A 21,449-nucleotide genomic window follows, 5' to 3' on the forward strand; every position below is an offset into this window, starting at 1 on the left:
ACAACCTGCAGGTGTTTGGTGGAAGATAAAAGTGGTTCCTGGGGTGAGATTTCACCTCCTAGAATTATCAAAGTAAAGGTTTCCCTTGATGTGCTCTCTGTGGGTGGCAGTAATTATAAAGAATGATTTGAAATACTGGTTTCTACATTGCTTCAAAAATCTGAAGTCTCTAAACTTTATTTGAGTAATCTTGCCTGAATCTTAGAGCTCTTCTCATTGAACTTGTGAAAGACTAGATGAGCATTCCTACCCTGGGGGATCTCCACCTCCACCAGCCTTTTGGGAGCTCTAGAGCTCCACATTCCTACCACTGGTCGAGGTTCCTGAAAGCTTGCCCTAATCAGACAGGAGCTGAAATGGCCCAGCAGAAGTGGTTGAAAGAGATAGGACTGTGGGGGAGGCAGGAGTAAAGAACTGTGGCAGTGCCCCCGTTGGTCCTCTTCGGAAATGAAATGAAATTTGTAGAGCCCAGGTGATGCTGTATGGAAGAAGACCTGCCCTCCGGAATGTTGTTTGGCTGTGGCTGAATCACTGCCTCTCCTCTGTCCCTGTGTTTCCACATCTGTAAAATGGGAAAGTTAGACTGGATAACTTTTAAAGGCTCTTTCTCTTCTTGGGTCCTGTGCCCTCTCTCAGAGATCTCTGACCCTTGGGATCTGGATGGCCCAAGAGGCCAGAAGGCTGCTTCTTTTCAACAAAAAGGGGATGGAGCTGGATAGGGTTGGGAGGAGGTAGGTGGGGGAAGAGGAGGCGATGATTAAACTATCTCAGAGCCTTCCCATTCCTCTTCCTGGTCTTCCCCACTGAGAGCCCTTGGAATCCCTGACTGTAAGAGAAAGGAAAGACCTCTCCTCAGCCTTCCCTTTGCACAAGCGCATGAGCAGCCCTTCTCCAAGGAGAGGAGGGAACTGGAGAAAACAGAACAAAGTGAGAGTTTCCCAGGGGAAGGCCTGGCTATTTTTAAGTCCCAGCTGGGATCAACCCCCAGCCCAGGACACTGCTCCAGGATTGACTGGATGCCCAAGATGCTTTAATTTCTCTTCTCTTTGGTCAGTTTGCCAGAAGGCAGGGACCATTTTTGTTTCCTTTGGACAGCAGCTAGCTACAGAGAGTTTGAATATATCTAAAATATAGTGAGCAACTGAATTTCCACTGGCCAGCCACCTCTCCATGGGACAGAAGTCAGAGAGTTGCCTGCCCTGCCTCTCCCAATGATGCTCCATGAGGGAAGTGGAGGAGAAAAGGAAGGGGGCTTTTAGTGCCAATGAGGGAGCACTCTGGGGAGGTGTTGAGCAACAACACCTGGGGTTCTGGGAGCTTGCCAGGTCAGACAAAATTTGATGTCTACTACTACAGGAACCCCTCCCTGAGTACACCTCACCCCCACCTGCTGGCAAGAGCTCCTGAGCCAGTAAAGGGACTGACTGCCAAAACTGCCCTCCAAGCTTTTTCCCAAGGCCAGAGGCTGAACTTCTTCCCAGCCCTTCACCACATCACTCTTACTATCCCACTCCATTCACGGAGGTGAGGGGTGGGGGGTAGCAGAGGATTGTCTAGCTGGAGCCTCAAGAGCAATCTAGGGGCCTGCACAGCCTAGTTTATAAACTGTTTCTATTTCCAGAGGATTGCAGAAAGCACACTTTCTTTATCCACAGCCATCCCTACCCCTAAGAAGGTATATAAGCCAGGCCTTTGTATACTGCCTTCTAAATAGTTAAATATGTCTGAGGAATAGGGAGTGGGTGTGGGAAGGACCACCCAGACACAGGGTCTAGAAAACTTAGCTCTGATGGAGCTCACAGGGAAGGAAAGAGTCTGGGCAGGAGAACGCATTCTACTTGCAGCCAGGAAGACTTGTCCTTGACCTGAGCCGTCTGCCACCACCCAGAAGGACTGCATCAGGGGTTTTCTGCTGTGGACAAATGGGGAGATTCTGTTTTGATTCTCAGCCTCTCTCCTTGCCCCACCCTCAAGGTAAAAGGCCATTTTCTGATCTCTGGTTGTAGCCTCTGACACTAGAGACTCGACAGGTGCTATTGCAGTCCCAGGCTTAGCCATTAAACATAATGGATGGCAGGGTGGGTGGGAGAGTTGGTGATACCAAGGCTCCCTGCTACCCTCTTCTACATCTCAGGGCTACTGACTCTGCCTGGCTCAGATACCAGAAGCCAGCCCAAAGCATTAGTGAGAACCCTGGGGAAATGCCAAGGAAAGAAGGCCTGCCTTTGTTCCTCCCACATGGACCATACCCGGAAGCCAGGCTAGTTATTTTCCAACAGTGTGTTTGTATGTGTGTTTGACCTCACTTTTCCTGGTACTGTCCTTAGCCACATATATTATCTCATTTATCCTTATGTCAATGTCATAGATCATGTGACTTGCCCAAACTCTCATAAGCAATACATGAAAGATCTAGACCTTGAACCATGTGTCTCCTTTTCGATTTGATCATCCTCCCACCTCTCCCATCCAACCCTCTAACTTAAACCTCACTGAGTATTCCAGGTCACAGTAGTTTCTCCTGTGGTCTCTGTGCCCCCCCGCCAGATTATGAACTTTGAAAAAGCAGGTACCCTACAAACCCAGAGCTTAGCAAGGAGCGGACACGTAACAGACCTTAAGGGATATTTGTCTCAATCAGTAATTAGATTTACTCCTTGGTGATAATGAATTAATTACATTGCTTTTCTCTTTTGTTATTCTTTGGAGAACTACTCTGGTCTGAGCCCAAAACACATTCCCAGACCCAGTGGATGTGACACTGAACCAGGCTGTTCCACAGTGAAGCAGGCTGCTTATAGAGAGAGAAGAGGAGCTTCTACTTCCCTTCCTGTTCCCTGGGGTCTGTGGCTTTAGCTCTCCCTGGCTGAGTTCATCTCCACTCAGGAAATCACTTTGTTGGGGAAAAGAAAGGTCATCTTGGAGCTTGGAGCAGCCAGAGGGCACTAGGCCCTGCGTTGGAATGGTTAGAACTGCAGACCAGTTTCTCCCACACTGGTCTTTGGCAAGAAATTTTCCCAGCAGACCAGCCCTGCCCTAGAAGCATCCACAGAAATGCTGGACTTCACCACAGTTGTTAGCAATGGTGGGCCTGTGGTAGAAGCAGAGTCCCAAGGCCCAGGCGATTACAAATCTTTCTCCATGGACTTGATGTCTTGCAGAGTCTGGTAAGAGGGAATGAGGTCTCAAAAGTTACTTACAGCAGTCTGTCTGCGTGGATATCCAGCCATACTCACCTGTAGCCCCAAGAGCAATCCAGGGCCCTATACAGCTAGTTTAGAGGCCATTTCTAGACCCAGAGAATTGCTGAGGGTACACTTTCTTTTTTTCTTTTCTTTTTTTTTTTTTTTTCTTTTTTTCTTTTCTTTTCGGCTTTATTTTATTTTGGCAGAGCACGAGCAGGGGGAGGGGCAGAGGGAGGAAGAAAGAGGGATAAGCAGACTCCCTGCTCAGCAGGGAGCCTGCTGCCAGGCTCCATCGGGGACTCTGGGATCATGACCTGAGCCGAGGCAGACAGCGAACCACCGAACCACCAAACCACGGAACCACCGAACCACCGAACCACTGAACCACCGCCTGAGCTACCCAGGCGCCCCGGAGAGTACACTTTCTTGGATCCTCCGATTTTAGGATGCTGCTGGGGCGCACTTTGTTTATCCATGACAGGATAACCGGGAAGACGAAAGTGCTAGGTATATATGCTGCTTTTCTTTTTTTATATATATATATAAGATTTTAATTATTAATGAGAGGGCACCCCGGGTGCCTCAGCAGTTTAGTGCCGCCTTCAGACCAGGGCTGGTCCTGGGGACCTGGGATCAAGTCCCACATCGGGCTCCCTGCATGGAGCCTGCTTCTCCCTCTGCCTGTGTCTCTGCCTCTCTCTCTCCCTGTGTCTCTCATGAATGAATAAATAAATTTTAAAAAATAATAATTTTATTAATGAGAGATACAGATCCGGGTCTCCAGGATCACACCCTGGGCTGAAGGCGGATGCCAAACCGCTGAGCCACCTGGGCGTCCCAAATGTGCTGCTTTCAATGTGTAGTTACTACTGGCCAACAGCCTCATACATGTGTTATTTCCTCTATAGGCTGGACGAGTGGACCAATAGATGTCACAAACCTGTTAGGTGTTAATCCCCTCAGCGTAAAGTTTCCCTTTCCACAGGACTAAGGCTCTGAAAATAATGTTAATTAATAAAATCTTTATAAAAAAAAAAACGAAAATAGGGCAGCCCCGGTGGCCCAGCGGTTCAGCGCCGCCTTGAGCCCAGACTATGATCCTGGAGCCCCTGGATCGAGTCCCACATCAGGCTTCCTAGGCGGAGCCTGCTTCTCCCTCTGCCTGTGTCTCTGCCTCTCTCTCTGTCGTGAATAAATAAATAAAATCTTTAAAAAAAAGAAAATAAACGAAAATAATGTTAATGGACACATTTTCAAAAAGCAATTTGGTAATGTGTAGCAAGAGCTGTAAAAAATGTTCATATTTTTTGACCCAACACCCTCACTTCTGGGAATGTGTCCTAAGGACGTTCTCCAAATGACTGATACAAAGACTATGTAGTAACATGAAATGTTAATGATGTAATGATAAACAAGTCTGGAAGAATTGACCAAGAAATTGGCCAGAGAAAGTAGTAGTTGTGTTAGAGTAATGAGTTTATTGAAGATTATTTTTCTCTTTTCCAAGTCTTACATGTTAAAATGTTGACTTTACCCTCCTCTACCACTCAGGGTTAATCATTCAGAAACCTGGCAGAAACAATACTCAGAATAGTTGATGAAAATTTAATAAAGGAACTGTTCCCTGTTTCCTGTCCTTTCCGCTCTGGTTTCTGCAACTCTCAGTGAGTCACTCAATCATTACTGAGCACCTACTTCTTGTCTAGTGAGGGAGGCAGGCTTTCAAGTACATAAGTTGTGTTATAAATGCAATAATAAGTAGTGTGTTATAAGGAGCACAATGAAAGCAGCAACTATCAGGTGGGAGGTGTGAATCCAGGAAGGCTTCAAAGGGATGATTGGAGGGGGCCTGGGGGGCTCAGTGGTTGAGCGTCTGAGTTTGGCTCAGGTCATTATCCTGGGTCCTGGGATCTAGCCTGCTTCTCCCCCTGCCTATGTCTCTGCCTCTCTCTGTGTGTCCCTCGTGAATAAATATATAAAATCTTTTTGTTTTTAAAGAGGGATGGTTGGTTTCTGTTCAGCTTTGAAGGTTGCCTTCCAAGACAACAGGGCCACGACGCGTCCAGTGGCAGAGAAGCCTGCGACAGCATGATGCCTTTAGGAAGTTACATCTAACTCTGCGGGGCTGGAAGGACCATTGGGTGGGTGTGAAGGAACTACAGAGAGCAGGCGTTAGATCGCGCAGGGCTCCGTGCTCCAAATGTGCTCTGTACTTGGGAGCTATCGTCATATTTGCGTTTTAGAGAGGGATGGGTCTGGCCTCGGCAAAGACCGGACAGTAGGGGCAGGAATGGAAGCAGAAAAGGGTGAAGTCTTGGGGCGTCGGCTGGGTCGGCCAGCAGATCCCCCTTCTCCGCTCTGGCGCCTCCTGGCCGCCGCCGGGCCAGCGCCGCGCCTCCCGGGATCCCCTCCCCGCGGCTCCCCGGGGCCCCCGCGGGCGGCCGGCAGCGAGGCGCGGGGGCGCCCTGCCTGGGTGGTCTCCCGCCCCGCCCCCCGCGGCGCCGTCGCCTAGCAGCGGATCCTGCCGCGCGGCCCCGGGTAATTTGCGGACCCTCAGCCAATCGGAGGGCGGCGTCCCGGCCCGCTCCCTTTTTCTGCAGCCAGGGACGCCTCCCCTCCGCACTGCGCTCGCCACCTCCAGCGGCGCGGCCCGGCGCGGGCCGGTAGCTGTGCCTGCGCCCGGGCCCGTCGCCCCCGCCGCCGCCCCGCCCCGCCCCGCCCCCGCCGCTCACCCACCCCGCGGGCCCCGACGCGGGGCTCCCGGGCAGGGGTCCGAGGCCGGCTTATGGGGAATCCCAGATAACGCGGGTTGGGGGCGCCCACGCCCCCCATCCCCGCCGGCATGGCCCGGCCGCCGCCGCTCCAGGAGCTGCCCCCTGGCTATACACCCCCAGCTCGAGCCACGTCGCCCCAGGTGAGTGGAGGGGAAGCCGGGGGAAGAGACCCTGGGCCCGGGTCTGTCACTCCGCAAGGTGTGATGTCGCCCAAGTGCAGGGCTCTAGCCCCGGTTAAGCGTGCGCGCGCTTCTGCGCCTCCTGGGCATCTGCCCCGTGAGGGTGTCTGGGTCTCCCCTCTGTCCACCTGAGAACAGACGTGTGCGTGTGTGTCCTCCTCTCAGGAGACGACCTGCGCTTTCCTGGGGTGTGTATTGGGTGGAGGCTAGGAATAGAGTCAGATCTTTTCCAGCTTTGGGCCTGTGTCCGTGTAGGTCCCACCTGTCCTGCATCCAGAAGCCAAGAACCTGGGGCTTGGCAGAGGGTGTCCCTAAGGAGAAAGGGGCGGGGGGGGGGGGGGGGGGGGAGGGGGGGAGTTCATGCATCGTTGCGGTAATGCCTGGCTGACCCTTCTCTCTCCATCCCAGATCCCAGCCGGGAGCCTGAAGGCTCCACTCTGGCTTCGCGCTTACTTCCAGGGCCTGCTCTTCTCTCTGGGCTGCGGGATCCAGAGACACTGTGGCAAAGTGCTCTTCCTGGGCCTCTTGGCCTTCGGAGCCCTGGCACTGGGTCTTCGCGTGGCCATCGTTGAGACAGACCTAGAACAGCTCTGGGTGGAAGGTGAGTTGTGGACACTAGTCATGGACTTGGGTATGGTGAGCCCCAAACAAGAGCAGGGTGAGGACCTGGCGGCCAAGTTCTAGTGGGCTCAGCTCTGGGTCTGGGGAGGGTACCTGCCCGCCAGAACCTGGGCATCTGGGAGTAGCTCCCTCTTACACCTGTAAATAGACATCTGCTGATGGGGGAGTCCTGAGAATAGGTATATAGAATAGTTTATCTGTGAGTTTGTGTGTCTGTTTATTTAGCAATTCTTGCCAACTTTTTATGTATATTTTTTACTACATGGCAGGGTTTGCAAAGACGGCCAAGATCTTTCGGTAGCAAGGAAAGTAAAATATGTGCTGGGATAAAATACACCATAGAATATAGAGCAGAGTATGATTATGATGAAGAAGAAGAGGAGGCAGGGAGAGATCACACCTGACCAGGAGAATCAAGAAAATTACAACTGGGATGGGGAAACTGAGTAAATTTGCTGGCAGGCCTCAGTGGAGAGGTCCCATGCACCTAGAGTCCCATGCACCTAGGCCCCCTACAACCATTTAGTGGGGAAAAAAAAAATGGTACCGGGTCTACACTTTGAGGCAACAGCGATGTCAAATGCAACCAAATCCTCACTTCCTAATGGAATCATTAGATAAAAATGATTTCTTATTAATAATTTTAGCATAACTCCCCTGTCCAGGGGCTCAGTGTCATATGCTGGCCCTTGATTAGAGTCACCCTCTCCTCTGTTCTTTCCTGGGAAATCTGCATTTGTGGGTTCCCCCAAACCTCCCCCAGCCCTGGCCCACACCCAAAGGCAGGGCCAGGTTAGAGTCTCACACCCTTGAGTTATTTCAAATGCTGGCAAGCCCTAGGATGCAGAGCAGATGTTTCTTGGAGCCTGCCTGCCTGCCTGTTAGGCTCTCACACCCCATCCCCACCCCTACCCCAGCCCTCTGCAGGCTCACACATACATACACACTCCAGGCCAGCCCTGGAGTCCAGAGCAGATGTTTCTCTGTGCCTGCCTGCCTGCCTGCCTGCCCCCAGCCCCAGGACACACATGTGCATACATGCACATACACATACCCCCACCCACACTACTGCTGCCTGGGTGGTCCCAAATGACTGCTGGATTTCCTGCCACAATAGAAGCTGTCTCCCCCCTCTTCCTCCTTCTCCATTTCCCAGATCTTGCCCATCTAAACACCGCTTGAACCTCCACGTTCCTCATCTTCTCTCCTACACTCCAGCATAGGACAGGCTACATCCCACCAGGTTTTTTTGCTGCTGTTTATAGCGGGGTGATTGGTGGTAGCCAATTCCTAGGGCTTTTTTTTTTTTTTTTTTAAGATTTTATTTATTCACACAGCGAGAGAGAGAGAGAGAGAGAGAGAGAGGCAGAGACACAGGCAGAGGGAAAAGCAGGCTCCATGCAGAGAGCCTGACGTGGGACTCGATCCTGGGTCTCCAGGATCAGGCCCTGGACTGAAGGCGGCGCTAAACCGCTGAGCCACCCTGGCTGCCCCTTCCTTTATTTCAGAATACTGCTGTGTCCCGTATCAGATAGGGCTGGGGTGAGGTAAAAGCAGTGACCCTGACCTGAACTTTTCTCTGTACATCTGTAGTTGAGGCTTCTCCCAGCAATGCCCTCGGCAATGAGGAGCTGATCAAGGTGAGGACTGAAGAGTATTCTGTGTTCCTTTCCCTTTTTGCTAGTACAGAAAGCAAAGAAAGAAGCAGGACACTGGACATCAGAGTTCTGGACCAGAGTTCAGGGTCCCCTCCAGCTTTGCCATGGTGACAGACAAAATGTGACTTGTCTTTCCTGATCAGTTTTATTTACTTATTTTTTTCCTGATCAGTTTTAAAGCTAAAAGGCTCAGAGATAGATTCATCTCTAAGAAACTTAAAAACAAACAAACAAACAAACATATAGCTAAGCTAGTACTTACAGGAACAGTGATAGAAATGGCTTGAAATTGGAGCTGTCCGTGAAACCAAGGGGCCTGTATCTAGAAGGCAGGGTAGAACATGTCAATTGGTGGAACCACTATCCACTCAAAAACCCAAGGCTAAAACCTTGGGAGTGACCCTCAGTTCTTCTTGCTTACCTAACCAGTTACTAAACCAGCAAATTCTTCTTTCTTAACCTCTGTCACGCAGACCCCTCCCTTACGTACACCCTTGTGGCCGTTGCTCTAGTTGAGGCCTTTCTTGGTCTCTGGTAGTACACTCCGGATTGTATCATTTAATATGCTTTTAGCCACATGAGAAAGGAAAAGAAAAGGAAAGGAGGACTGGAGGAAGGAAGGAAGAAGATTGATTTATTATCCCCTGTCACAAGAAAGCTGTAGTAGAAGTAGAGAAGTTCCAGGATGCTTAATTCAGCCATCTGAGGCCATCAGCAAGGACCCAGGTTCTTTCTGTCTTTCTCCTCTGCCTTCTTCAGCATGTCGGGCTTTTCTCCTCAGGCTTATCACCTCCTTGTCCCAAGTGGCTACGGCAGTGTGGTCCCTTAATGGAAGTGAAGAAAAATTTACCAGAAGCCCCGCAGCTGACTTCCCATTTAGTCACTTTGGCAAGAACTGCGTAGCATCCTATGCCTAATCCTATGCCTAAACCCTCCACTTGGCAAATGCAATGGAATTACTGCGATTGACTAATCAAATTTCACCCCCTGAGGCTGCGGAGGGATCCAGCTTCCCTGAATCACTGGGCCTTTCAGAGGATGGCCAACAAAATCAAAGCATTAGAGAAGTGACCAATCTTCTGCAAGCCTCACCTTCCAATGTGCTCCCACACTGCCCTCCTGTGGTGTATCTAACTCTGGCCAAGTCGGTACCCTGGTTAGAGCCCTTCCACTACTTTCTACTAGGTTCTGGGGAGTCTCCAGAATCAAATTCAAGCTCCTTAGCACACATTCTAGGCCCTCTGCAACCTAACTCTTGACTTCTTCAGCATTGTCTCTGCCTCACTCAGCAATACGGAGCCTTTGACAGTTCCCTACATGTACTTGGTCCAGAATGCCTTTTCCTGACTTCTTCCCCTGGCCAATTCCTATTCATTCACAGCTTAGCTCCAGAATATATTGTTAGGTGATGAAAAAGTTAGGTCATCTCACTTCTCTGCTCAAAACCTGCCATGGGTCCCCATTCACTCAGAGAAAGCCTGTATCACTACAATAGCTTATAAGCCCTCACATGTAAAATTTCTGGACCAAAGATTGAACATTTCTCAGGGTCTGATACCTATTACAATATTGCTTCCCTCCAAATATCATACCAAATTACACTCTGGTGGTAGGTTAGAGTGAACTCCCTAACCCTAACCCTAACTCTAACCTGTAAGCCAGCAATGAGGGCTATCTCTCGCTCTCTCTTTTTTTTTTTTTCCTAATTTGATAGACTGTTATTTGTTGCTGCTTTAATTCATATTACCTATAATACATATTACCATTATAAGATTATCTATAAGGTGGGTTCCTTATCCATAATGGCTAACAGGTTATATTTCACCTTTTATAAAGGTACAAGAGTTGTTAACAGATGTGTTGATTTTGAGGTCTCCTTCCCCCGTTCTCCTACTTTTTCCCCGCTCAGTCTTTTTTCACTCCAGTTCTTTCTCATTTTTCTGTCCCACAATCTGTCTTCTTTAAGATTTTATTTATTCATGAGAGACACACAGAGAGAGGCAGAGACATAGGAAGAGGGAGGAGAAGCAGGCTCCATGCAAGGACTCGATCTGAAAACTCCAGGACCACGCCCTGAGCCGAAGGCAGACATTCAACCACTGAGCCACTCAGGCGTCCCCCACAATCTCTTTTCTAGCAACTATTAAATAATAAATAATAATTCCTTCTCTCTTCCTTCTTTGTGCTGTTAGGCAGTTTCCTAAGTACTTTGCCTGCATTGATTCTGATTCTACCAAGGTGGGCCCTGTCCCCATTTAACAGATGAGGAAATTGAGGGCAGGGAGACTAAGTAATTTGCCCCAGGCACAGACCAGGTGTCAGATTAAGGCCCAAAGCAAGGTCTGTACAGAGCCCCACACTCCCCCTTACACCTGCTGTCTCTTCTTGCCCCACAGTACACAACAGGCCATCTGTCCTCATGTCTGTCATCATCATTATTGTCAGTTGAGGTATACTTTTCTCTTCTCCTTTTTTCTAAGGATTCTTTATTTTCTTTGATGTTGTACTTTACGTTTTCTGTGTTTCTTTCTCTTGCTTTCTTGATGGCTCTTTCTGGGTTCCTTCCTTCTCCCGTGCCTCACTCACCTCAGCAGACTCACCGTGAGGAGCTTATTTCTCACTCCTCCTGTTCCTCCTTGTGGCAGCTCTGGCCTAAGCCTGGTGAAATAAACAATACAGTGCAGGCCTGGGGGAAGGAGTTGGAGAGTCAGAGAAGGAAGAAGAACGTGGAAGCCTGCAACGTGGCTGTGGGAGATTACCTTCGTGAGGGAGGGCCAGGAATGTGATCTGAGTGGGAAAGTGTGAGCATCTGGGTCAGTCTGTGTCGAGGGGTTACTAGGGGTGTGCAGCTCTCATGACTCAGGAGATTACATGGGTTTGAAAAAGAGATTAGGGGAACATCATGATCGCGGGTAGGTCTGGAGTCTTAGAGAAGATGCGCATGCGGGCCCCAGGGGTAGCAATGACCCAACAGGAAGAGGCCCCAGACAGGTGGAAGCACAACTGGGCCCAAGACCAGACCAAGTCCAGAAAGCTTCAGGGGTGGTTTGGCCCTTGCCCTTGGCCTCCTCCAAACCACCGTCAGGCCATAGCCCCTCACAGCAGCCCTGCCCGCTCTCCTCCCCGCACCCCTCCCCAGTACAGAGCATGACCCTGCACCAGCACAGTGCAGGACTTGAGGGGTGCCAAGATCAAGGAGACTAAGGCAGGCTTGGCACTGGGCCTCCCTGTGGCCTGGACGGTGAGACTGAGGAAGGGGATCTGGAAGCCTTTCTTCCCCTTGGCTCCCGTTGATGTCACCTCCTCAGGCTACATGAGCTGATTCCAGGTACTTCGCACATGAGCAGAGGCAGGATGCAGCACCAACCACACTGACTGTCCGACCCTCCCCCTCGCCAGTGCCACCACAGGGCCATCATTACCAGACCCTGCGTCCCTTCCTCAAGCACTGCCTGAGACAACCCAAACCAGGAACAAGCCCTAGCACCACCCAGTCTTTTAGGAGACCCTCCCGATGGCAGCCTCCCTATTAATTTTGTCCCTCGTCTTCCTCACCAGGGCACAGAGGGACTGAGTGATGACCCCCTTACCAGGATACCTCCCTAACCCCAGCCCCGGCCCAACTCCTACTGACCTCTCCTTTTGAAGTTGATTGTCCCATCTCTAGCGGACCTAATTCGTCTTCAAATCTTAGACCACACAAGAATTCCATAGAGCCATCCGATGAGGTCTCTCCCTTCCGTGCAAAGCTCCAGATTCTAAGCAGAGTACCAGGAGCCTGGGGAGTCAACATGACCATCGTGGGGCAGAGCAGGGGCTCCTCTCAGGGCACTTCTCCTGCTCGTCCTGGGAGGCCTCGGCAAGCTGGGGTCGGCCATCCCCCAGAGCTCTGGTCCACCAAGGCTCTTCTCCCCCAGCTTTCTCTCTCTGCTCTGGCAGTGGGCAGCCGGGTGAGCCAGGAGTTGCATTACACCAAGGAGAAGCTGGGGGAGGAGGCTGCATACACCTCCCAGATGCTGATACAGACCCCACGCCAGGAAGGGGAGAACGTCCTCACCCCCGAGGCGCTCGGCCTCCACCTCCAGGCAGCCCTCACCGCCAGTAAAGTGCAAGTATCACTCTACGGAAAGTGAGTCTGGCTGAGTCCCCAGCCGCTGGGAGTGAGGCACGCTGTGGCCGGGCTGCTGTGCGAATCCCCCTCTTGAGCTCATCTCTCGTGCCTCGGCCATTTCAGGTCCTGGGATTTGAACAAAATCTGCTACAAGTCAGGGATTCCCCTAATTGAAAATGGAATGATTGAGCGGGTGAGTATCCTGAGCCTGGGTCAAGGGGGAGCCTCTTCTGCAAGCAGGGGAGGGTTCTGAGAGACGAGGAGGGTAAGCAGGGGTGGTCACAGAGGGCATCCCGCAGAGACTGCGGAGGAAGGAGCCCAGGGACAGGACTGATGTGGCCTGGGTGTCCCCGGCAGATGATAGAGAAGCTGTTTCCGTGCGTGATCCTCACCCCCCTCGACTGCTTCTGGGAGGGCGCCAAGCTCCAAGGGGGCTCAGCCTACTTGCCGTGAGTGCTGCCCAGCCGCCCCCAGGCCCTACTTCATCCGGGAGAGGGCGGGAGTGAGCTTGATGACCAGAACCTTCCCGGGAGCCTGCCCACCCCTCCCCACCCCCCCACTCCCCCACCACCCCCCACCACCCCCCCCCAGGCCAGGGCCAGAGCACAGGCTGCCCCAAGGCTCATTCCACAAAGAGAAGAAAAAAGGTCCCCAGAAAGAGCCTTTGCCCCAGGAGAGGTAGCTGGGTGTCAGCTAAGCCATCGGGTCAGCAGGAAAGCCTGTCAGAGGTGCCATGTGGGTACCCACGGGTTATGTATTGGAACCCAAGGTAGATGGCTTGGGAAGGGACCCTCTTCTGGGCCTCTTCTGCACCTGAGTACTGTCTGTCCTCATGTCACCCCAGTGCAGCAACCTCGTGGGCTCCTATAGCCTGGAAGGTTCTGGGAAGCTCAGCATTGCAGACCCTTCATATGGAGGGATGCATGAGGAGCTAGGAGGAGGGTAGGGTGCAGCAGGGATCCCCAGCTGCATTTTGGAGGGTGGGAAGTGATCCTTTATCCTCGCCAACCACGGGCTCTCCCCTCAGTGGCCGCCCTGACATCCAGTGGACCAACCTGGATCCAGAGCAGCTGCTGGAGGAGCTGGGGCCCTTTGCCTCCCTCGAGGGCTTCCGGGAGCTGCTAGACAAGGCACAGGTGGGCCAGGCCTATGTGGGGCGGCCCTGTCTGCACCCTGACGACCTCCACTGCCCGCCTAGTGCCCCTAACCATCACAGCAAGCAGGTGGGTTCCAGCCAGGTTTGCCAGAGAATGGCTATTTTACTTCCCTTTCCCCGTATGTTCCTCAGGTCTGGAGAGCAGGTGGTGCTCTGTTACCCTGCCCCCACTGTACTAGATGTCTAGAGTGTTCCCTTCCTGTTCAGTTCTCCTAAGGAACCCTCAAGTCATATATGAATCCCTTTGTGCTTCTCTAAGCCCAGAAAAGCTGGTCTTTATCCAAATAGATTTAATCTTTATTTTTTTAAGATTTTATTTATTTATTCATGAGAGACACAGAGAGAGGCAGAGACATAGGCAGAGAGAGGAAGCAGGCTCCCCACGGGGAGCTTTATGAGGGACCTGGTCCCAGAACCCTAGGATCACAACCGGAGCCAAAGGCAGACACTCAACCGCTGAGCCACCCATGTGTCCCTAGACTTAATCTTAAAAAAAAAAAAGATTTATACATAGAAACTGAGGACAAGCTAGCTAAGCACAAGTATCTTACCTAGCTTCCCTGAGTGTCTCTGTGGCCCTGTGAATGTGAACCTTTTTCCAAAACCCACCAAAGTTATCCCAGCTCTTCCCCCAAGCTTATTTCCAGGCCTCTGCTTCCTCTGGTGGCCTCCTCTCTGCAGGACAGCTGTTCACTTTCAGGGTAGGCGAGAGGCTCAGGAGAATAGTTATCTAGACTTCAGGCTCCAGAGCCCGTGGCAGACCGGGTTCCCGGAGGTCCCAGCCCAGGGACGCCCAGTTACCCATAGCCGGGGCCTTGACCCCTCTCCTGTCCCCCTCCAGGCTCCCAACGTGGCTCAGGAGTTGAGTGGGGGCTGTCACGGCTTTTCCCACAAGTTCATGCACTGGCAGGAGGAACTGCTTGCTGGGGGGCATGGCCAGAGACCCCCAAGGACAGCTGCTGAGGTAAGGCCTCCCTGGGGGCTGTTGCGGGGGCCACAGGCGTGGAATCCACACTCCCATCTAGGTGGTTCCGCGCAAGCCCGTCCTCACCCCCGCTGCTTGTTGAGGCCAGCTCTGACCCCCAGTTCTCCACTACCCTCGCCAGGGCGGAGGCCCTGCAGAGCACCTTCCTGCTGATGAGTCCCCGCCAGCTGTACGAGCACTTCCGGGGCGACTACCAGACGCATGACATCGGCTGGAGCGAGGAGCAGGCGGGCACAGTGCTACAGGCCTGGCAGCGGCGCTTCGTGCAGGTCAGTGTGCGGATGGGCAAGGGCGGTGCCCGAGGCTGCTCCCTCCTCCTGCCCCTCAGATCCACCCTGTCTCTGCAGCTGGCTCAGGAGGCCCTGCCTCAGAATTCATCCCAGCAGATCCATGCCTTTTCCTCCACCACCCTGGATGACATCCTGCATGCTTTCTCTGAAGTCAGTGCTGCCCGTGTGGTCGGAGGCTATCTGCTCATGGTGGGTCCTGCTCCTGGCGCCTTGCCCCGGCCTCCACCCAGTGCCCACCCCGAGAACCACCGTCTAAGACTGTCCTCTCTCCCCACAGCTAGCCTATGCTTGCGTGACGATGCTGCGCTGGGACTGTGCCCAGTCCCAGGGTGCCGTGGGCCTTGCGGGGGTGCTGCTGGTAGCCCTGGCGGTGGCCTCGGGCCTTGGGCTCTGCGCCCTGCTGGGCATCGCCTTCAATGCCGCCACTACCCAGGTACCCCAGGACCGCGGGGCAGACTCGGGGCCCCCAGTGAGGCTGCTCAGTCGCTCCAGCTTCTCACCCCTGTGCCCCTCCAGGTGCTGCCCTTCTTGGCACTGGGCATCGGCGTGGATGACATATTCCTGCTGGCACATGCCTTCACAGAGGCTCCACCTGGCACCCCTCTCCAGGTAAGGCTTCATCCTCTGGAGCAATTCGGCGTAGGCTTCAGAGCCTCTTGACTGGGGCATCCAGGTGGCTCAATCAGTTGAGCATCCAACTCTTTTTTTTTTTTTTAATTTTATTTATTTATTCATAAATAGACATAGAGAGAAAGGTAGAGACACAGGCAGAGGGAGAAGCAGGCTCCCTGTGGGGAGCCCGATGCGGGACTCGATCCAGGGACCCCGGGGTCACGCCCTGGGCCAAAGGCAGACGCTCAACCGCTGAGCCACCCAGGCATCCCCAGCATCTGACTCTTGATTTCGGCTCAGGTCATGATCTCAGGGTCATGGAATCAAGCCTCATGATGGGCCTTGTGCTCAGCAGGGAGTCTGCTTGAGATTCTCTCCCTCTCCCTCTGCTCCTTCCCCTGCTCATGCTCCCTCATGCTCTCTCTTGCTCAAATAAATAAATAAGTTTAAAAAAAAAAAAAAGGGCCTCTTGGCTTAAGTGACCTTAGGCTAGTAATTAACCTGCCTGTGCCTCAGTTTCCTCATCTGTAAACAGAGGTGACAGTAGTGCTTGTGTGGCAAGGGTGTTATGAGGGTCAGAGATAACTCCAGCTGAATGCTCGGGACGGTGTGCATGGCACGTGTGTGGGACTCCGTAAGCGGGAGCCGCCGTGTGGTTATTGTCCCTCCTCTGCCATCCCAAGCTCCCATGCCTCCCCCTCGCTCTACCTTGAGGACCCACGGCTTCTCCCCTGTCCTGGCAGGAGCGCACAGGCGAGTGTCTGCAGCGCACGGGCACCAGCGTCGCGCTCACGTCCATCAGCCACATGGTTGCCTTCTTCATGGCCGCCCTGGTTCCCATCCCGGCCCTGCGGGCCTTCTCCCTGCAGGTGAGGCCTCGGGGAAGGGCCCAGGCTCGGGGTGAGCGTGAAGGGGGCCGCTTCATCCAGCCTCTGTGTCCCTCCTGTCCACCCCCAGGCAGCCATAGTCGTTGGCTGCAACTTTGCAGCCGTGATGCTTGTCTTCCCAGCGGTCCTCAGTCTGGACCTGCACCGACGCCACTGCCAGCGCCTTGACGTGCTCTGCTGCTTCTCTAGGTACTGTCCCTGCGTCCCCACCCTCACCCCAGGCCTCTCCTCTGTGGCCCCAGCATTTCCACAGAACCGTCACCCCCACTCTCTGCCTCTTCCAGCCCCTGCTCTGCGCGGGTAATTCAGATCCTGCCCCAGGAACTGGGGGACGGGACGGTGCCAGTGGGCATCGCCCACCTGACCGCCACGGTTCAAGCCTTTGCCCACTGCGAAGCCGGCAGCCAGCACGTCGTCACCATCCTGCCTCCCCGAGCCCGCTTGGTGCCCCCACCTTCTGACCCACTGGGCTCTGAGCTCTTCAGCCCAGGAGGATCCACACGGGACCTTCTAGGCCAAGAGGAGGGGACGAGACAAAAGGCAACCTGCAGCTCCCTGCCCTGTGCCCGCTGGAATCTTGCCCATTTTGCCCGCTCTCAGTTTGCACCCTTGCTGCTCCAGTCACACAGCAAGGTAAGAGCCTGGCCCGGGAGAAGTTGGGCTGAGCCCGGGCAGGGTGAGCTGCAGGGGTCTCTGGGCCCCACCCCCACCACCTGAGGCCGCGGCTGTCCCTGGGCCTCCAGCTTCGTTGCCATTCCCCACAGGCCATCGTGCTGGTGCTCTTTGGGGCTCTCCTGGGACTGAGCCTCTACGGAGCAACCTTGGTGCAGGATGGGCTGGCCCTGACGGATGTGGTGCCTCGGGGCACCAAGGAGCACGCCTTCCTGAGCGCCCAGCTCAGGTACTTCTCCCTGTACGAGGTGGCCCTGGTGACGCAGGGTGGCTTTGACTACGCCCACTCCCAACGCGCCCTCTTTGATCTGCACCAGCGCTTCAGCTCTCTCAAGGCCGTGCTGCCCACACCTGCCACCCAGGCGCCGCGCACCTGGCTACACTATTACCGGAACTGGCTCCTGGGTGAGAGGCAAGGAAGCGGGCAGGGAGGGCGGCCACGAGCTGAAGGCCTGGGGACCACAGGCTAACACGCCCTACCTTGTTCTCCCCTAGGAATCCAGGCCGCCTTTGACCAGGACTGGGCTTCTGGGCGCATTAGCCGCCACTCGTGCCGCAATGGCTCCGAGGACGGGGCCCTGGCCTACAAGCTGCTCCTCCAGACCGGGGATGCCCAAGAGCCTCTGGATTTCAGCCAGGTTGGCAGGGGGCTGGCAGGGTCAGGACGCAGAGGGGCTCCAGGCCCAGGGGCCCCGGCCTTCAGCGCCCTCTGCCTCTGCAGCTGACCACACGGAAGCTGGTAGACAAGGAGGGGCTGATTGCACCTGAGCTCTTCTACGTGGGGCTGACCATGTGGGTAAGCAGTGACCCGCTGGGCCTGGCGGCCTCACAGGCCAACTTCTACCCCCCACCTCCCGAGTGGCTGCACGACAAGTACGACACCACCGGGGAGAACCTTCGCAGTGAGTCTCGGGCAAGGGGAGCCCAGCAAGAGCCCCGGCCTGGGCCCACACAGGCCCCTCCCTAAGGCCCTCCCCGCTGCTCCTCACGCTCACTGGCCACCCTCCCTCTCTCCCTGCCCCCCCTGCCCTCCGCAGTCCCGGCGGCCCAGCCCCTGGAGTTTGCCCAGTTCCCCTTCCTACTGCGTGGCCTCCAGAAGACTGCGGACTTCGTGGAGGCCATCGAGGGGGCCCGGGCAGCATGCGCCGAGGCAGGTCAGGCCGGGGTGCGCGCCTACCCCAGCGGCTCCCCCTTCCTCTTCTGGGAGCAGTATCTGGGCCTGCGGCGCTACTTCCTGCTGGCTATCTGCATCCTGCTGGTATGCACTTTCCTCGTCTGTGCCCTGCTGCTGCTCAACCCCTGGACGGCTGGCCTCATCGTGAGTCCTCGCAGGGAGGAGGCAGGAGAGACCCGTGGCTCCCCAGCCCTGCCCTGCCCTGCCCTGCCCATCACCCCTTCTCCCAGGAGCCCTGGGTGAGCCCTGCCTTCCCCAGGTACTGGTCCTGGCGATGATGACTGTGGAGCTCTTTGGCATCATGGGTTTCCTGGGCATCAAACTGAGTGCCATCCCCGTGGTGATCCTTGTGGCCTCTGTGGGCATTGGTGTTGAGTTCACAGTCCACGTGGCTCTGGTGAGCACAGGCCCTGGGGGAGGGTGGACCAGCTGATTCAGTATTCCACAGATATTTTTCAAGCACCTACTATGCACTAGGTATCCCTTAAGAATTGGTTCTAGTCCCTGTTCAGGCACCCGCCTCAAAAAATGGGGGAAATATAGGGGCACCTGGCCAAGTTGATTTGTAGAGCATGTGACTCGATCTCAGGGCCACGAGTGCCAGCCCACGTTGGGTATAGAGATTACTTAAATAAGCAAACAAAAGGAGAACCGGGGATACAATAGCAATACAGACGGACTTTACCTTCAAGGAGCTTCTAGTCTAGAGTGTAGACAGAAAGGAGGAACACGTATATAAATAAGCAGCCGTTGCAGCATAGAAGTGGAGACAAAGCCTTGACCAAAATGGGGACAGAACAGAAGGTGAGGAAATGAGAACCAGTAATTCTTTGGTATGGTTTTACTGTGAAGGGGTCAGAGAAGTGGGGTGGCAGCTGGATGACGATGGGGTAAGGACAGATTCTTCCAAGACAGAGATTCTTCCAAGACAGAGACTGTAGAACTGAGGCAGGCCCGGCCCCTCCCAGAGCTCCACAGTCCCTGGTGAGGAGGAGGGGGAGCGGGAGTGGGGGCCACAGACCCGCAGGGAGCGCCATCCCAAACCTGGCTGGGCCCCACAAACAGAATGGCCCTGTTCTGATGATGATGGGAACGTATATCCTCTGGGGGCAGGGGGTGGGGGAAGTCAGCATACAGAGAAGTACAAAGAATTAGAGATCCTCTGAAACCCCATCCTTTTTTTTTTTTTTTTTTTTGAAACCCCATCCTAACAAATAACTGACTATTTCGTATCCATCCTCCTGGACAAACCGAAGAGCCAGAGAGCAAACACTAGGCTCGGGAGCAGCTCTGCCTTTGTACCCCCGACACGGCCACAGACGGCGCCGTGTGGGTGCCTGCGTGTGGCTCTTTCAGCTAAACTTTAGGAACACAGGGGGCAGGCCTTGTTTGCCAGCCTTTCTAGAACTCTCTGTGTGTCTCCCTTTGTTACCTAAGTAGAGTCCTCGTGTTCCTGGAGGGTCCTGGGAGCCCTGGGGGCTGATGAGGAGCTGGGGGGCAAGGGTGGCCAGGGGGCAGCTACAGGCCTCTTTCTGCCCCCAGGGCTTCCTGACCACCCAGGGTAGCCGGAACCTGCGGGCTGCCCACGCCCTAGAGCGCACGTTTGCCCCAGTGACCGATGGGGCCGTGTCCACGTTGCTGGGTCTGCTCATGCTTGCTGGCTCCAACTTTGACTTCATCATACGGTAGGGGGAGCTGGGCCTAGGGGTAGGGTCAGGCGCTGGCTGCAGGGGCCATCCAGGTGACTGCCTCGCCCCCACAGGTACTTTTTCGTGGTGCTAACTGTGCTCACACTCCTGGGCCTCCTCCATGGGCTCGTGCTGCTGCCTGTGCTGCTGTCCATCCTGGGCCCCCCGCCAGAGGTAGTCACCCCCTCCCCCTGCTCCCAGTCCAGGGGGTGGGGTGGGACAGGCAAGGGAAGAGACAGAGCCAGGACAAAATGTTCTCAGTGGCCAAAAGATAGGGCTCACCTCACAGGACCCTCCCCATTAGGTCCTCGGAGGGCAGCAGCCTCTCCCTTTGCCCCAACACCATGGTCCTGCACTTCAGTTTTCCTGGCTTCTTTTGGGGACCCACTTAGGATTTAGGGTCCAGAGCAAGGTACCGGGCTTGTCCCAGACCTTGGTATCCTGTCCCTTGCCAGCTCCTGTATCCTATGGAAGCCATGGTGATGCACCAGTGAGCTGCTGAAGGGGACTGAGGTCCTGGTATCCTTGGGCTCAGTGGACCTGTGTCTCCCCCAGGTGGTACAGATGTACAAGGAGAGCCCAGAAGGTCCTCAGCCCCCCAGCTCCACGAGAAGGAGGGCTCAGGTGGGGGTTGCCCCCCACCCTGCCCCAGAGCTTTGCCAGAGTGACTACCTCCATGACGGTGGCCCTCCACCCACCCCCACTGCCCGGTGCCTACATCCACCCAGCCTCTGACGAGCCCACTTGGTCCCCTGTTGCCACATCCAGCTGCCAGCGGCTCCAGCAACCTCAGTTCCAGGGGACCATGTCCAGCCACTGGGTGAAAGCACCCGAAGCATGGAGACCCTGCTAGGGCCACCTGAAGTCACTGGGAAGCAGTGGGGGGTGCTACTGAAGGCAGGACGACACCTGGGGAGCCCTGCTGCTGTGTCCGCCTTGCGTCCCCTCTCCTGCCTCAGCCATCACGGACCTCCCTGCTGTCCACAGAACCGCCCCGAGTAGGCTCGGAGCGCCTTGCACACCGGGCTCTAGTGCCCGTGCCGGCGGGGGGCGGGTGGAGCCAGCCAACCAGGTGGCGCGTCCAGCCTCTCCCCCGTCCCCAGCCCTGTGCCCCGGGCCCCTAGCAAGCCAAGACTGGGGGGGCCTCCAGCACCCTCTGCTAGGCCTGGCCCCCCACTGCTTGGCAACTCCGGAGTACACAGCTCCGTATCTCTGCCCACATCCTACCACATAAATTATTTATATGAAGATGTTTATTTTTGTAGTTTGTATAGATGTTAGCTACGCTGAAAGTTTTATTTTTAAAGAGTGAAATATATTCTATATGAACTCCTCTCAAATGACTGGCTCTTTTCTTTTGAACAAAGGTGAGTTTGCAAGTAGAGGTGTCATGGCCTACGTTCCTGGGGCTGCTCTAGTCCTAGGAGGGAAAGGCCCCAGGTTCTAAATTTTTGTCC

At 54.6% G+C, this 21,449-nt stretch overlaps 1 protein-coding gene across 1 annotated transcript; it reads left to right on the forward strand.

The window, feature by feature from the left end:
• Positions 1–5,915: 5,915 nt before the first annotated feature.
• PTCH2 (patched 2) lies at positions 5,916–21,333 on the forward strand. The gene is given in 24 exon segments (XM_038558255.1): positions 5,916–6,099; positions 6,547–6,739; positions 12,357–12,546; positions 12,652–12,721; positions 12,886–12,977; positions 13,556–13,751; positions 14,526–14,603; positions 14,605–14,648; positions 14,791–14,938; positions 15,017–15,148; positions 15,237–15,392; positions 15,476–15,568; positions 16,315–16,440; positions 16,529–16,647; positions 16,743–17,091; positions 17,223–17,535; positions 17,626–17,768; positions 17,852–18,032; positions 18,168–18,448; positions 18,564–18,701; positions 19,847–19,989; positions 20,067–20,166; positions 20,548–20,577; positions 20,579–21,333. Coding segments are annotated over 24 exon segments (3,654 nt in total). The 5' UTR covers positions 5,916–6,027; the 3' UTR covers positions 20,846–21,333.
• Positions 21,334–21,449: the final 116 nt, after the last annotated feature.

This window comes from Canis lupus, chromosome 15 (assembly GCF_011100685.1).
Source record: "Canis lupus familiaris isolate Mischka breed German Shepherd chromosome 15, alternate assembly UU_Cfam_GSD_1.0, whole genome shotgun sequence".
Lineage (NCBI taxonomy): Eukaryota > Metazoa > Chordata > Mammalia > Carnivora > Canidae > Canis > Canis lupus.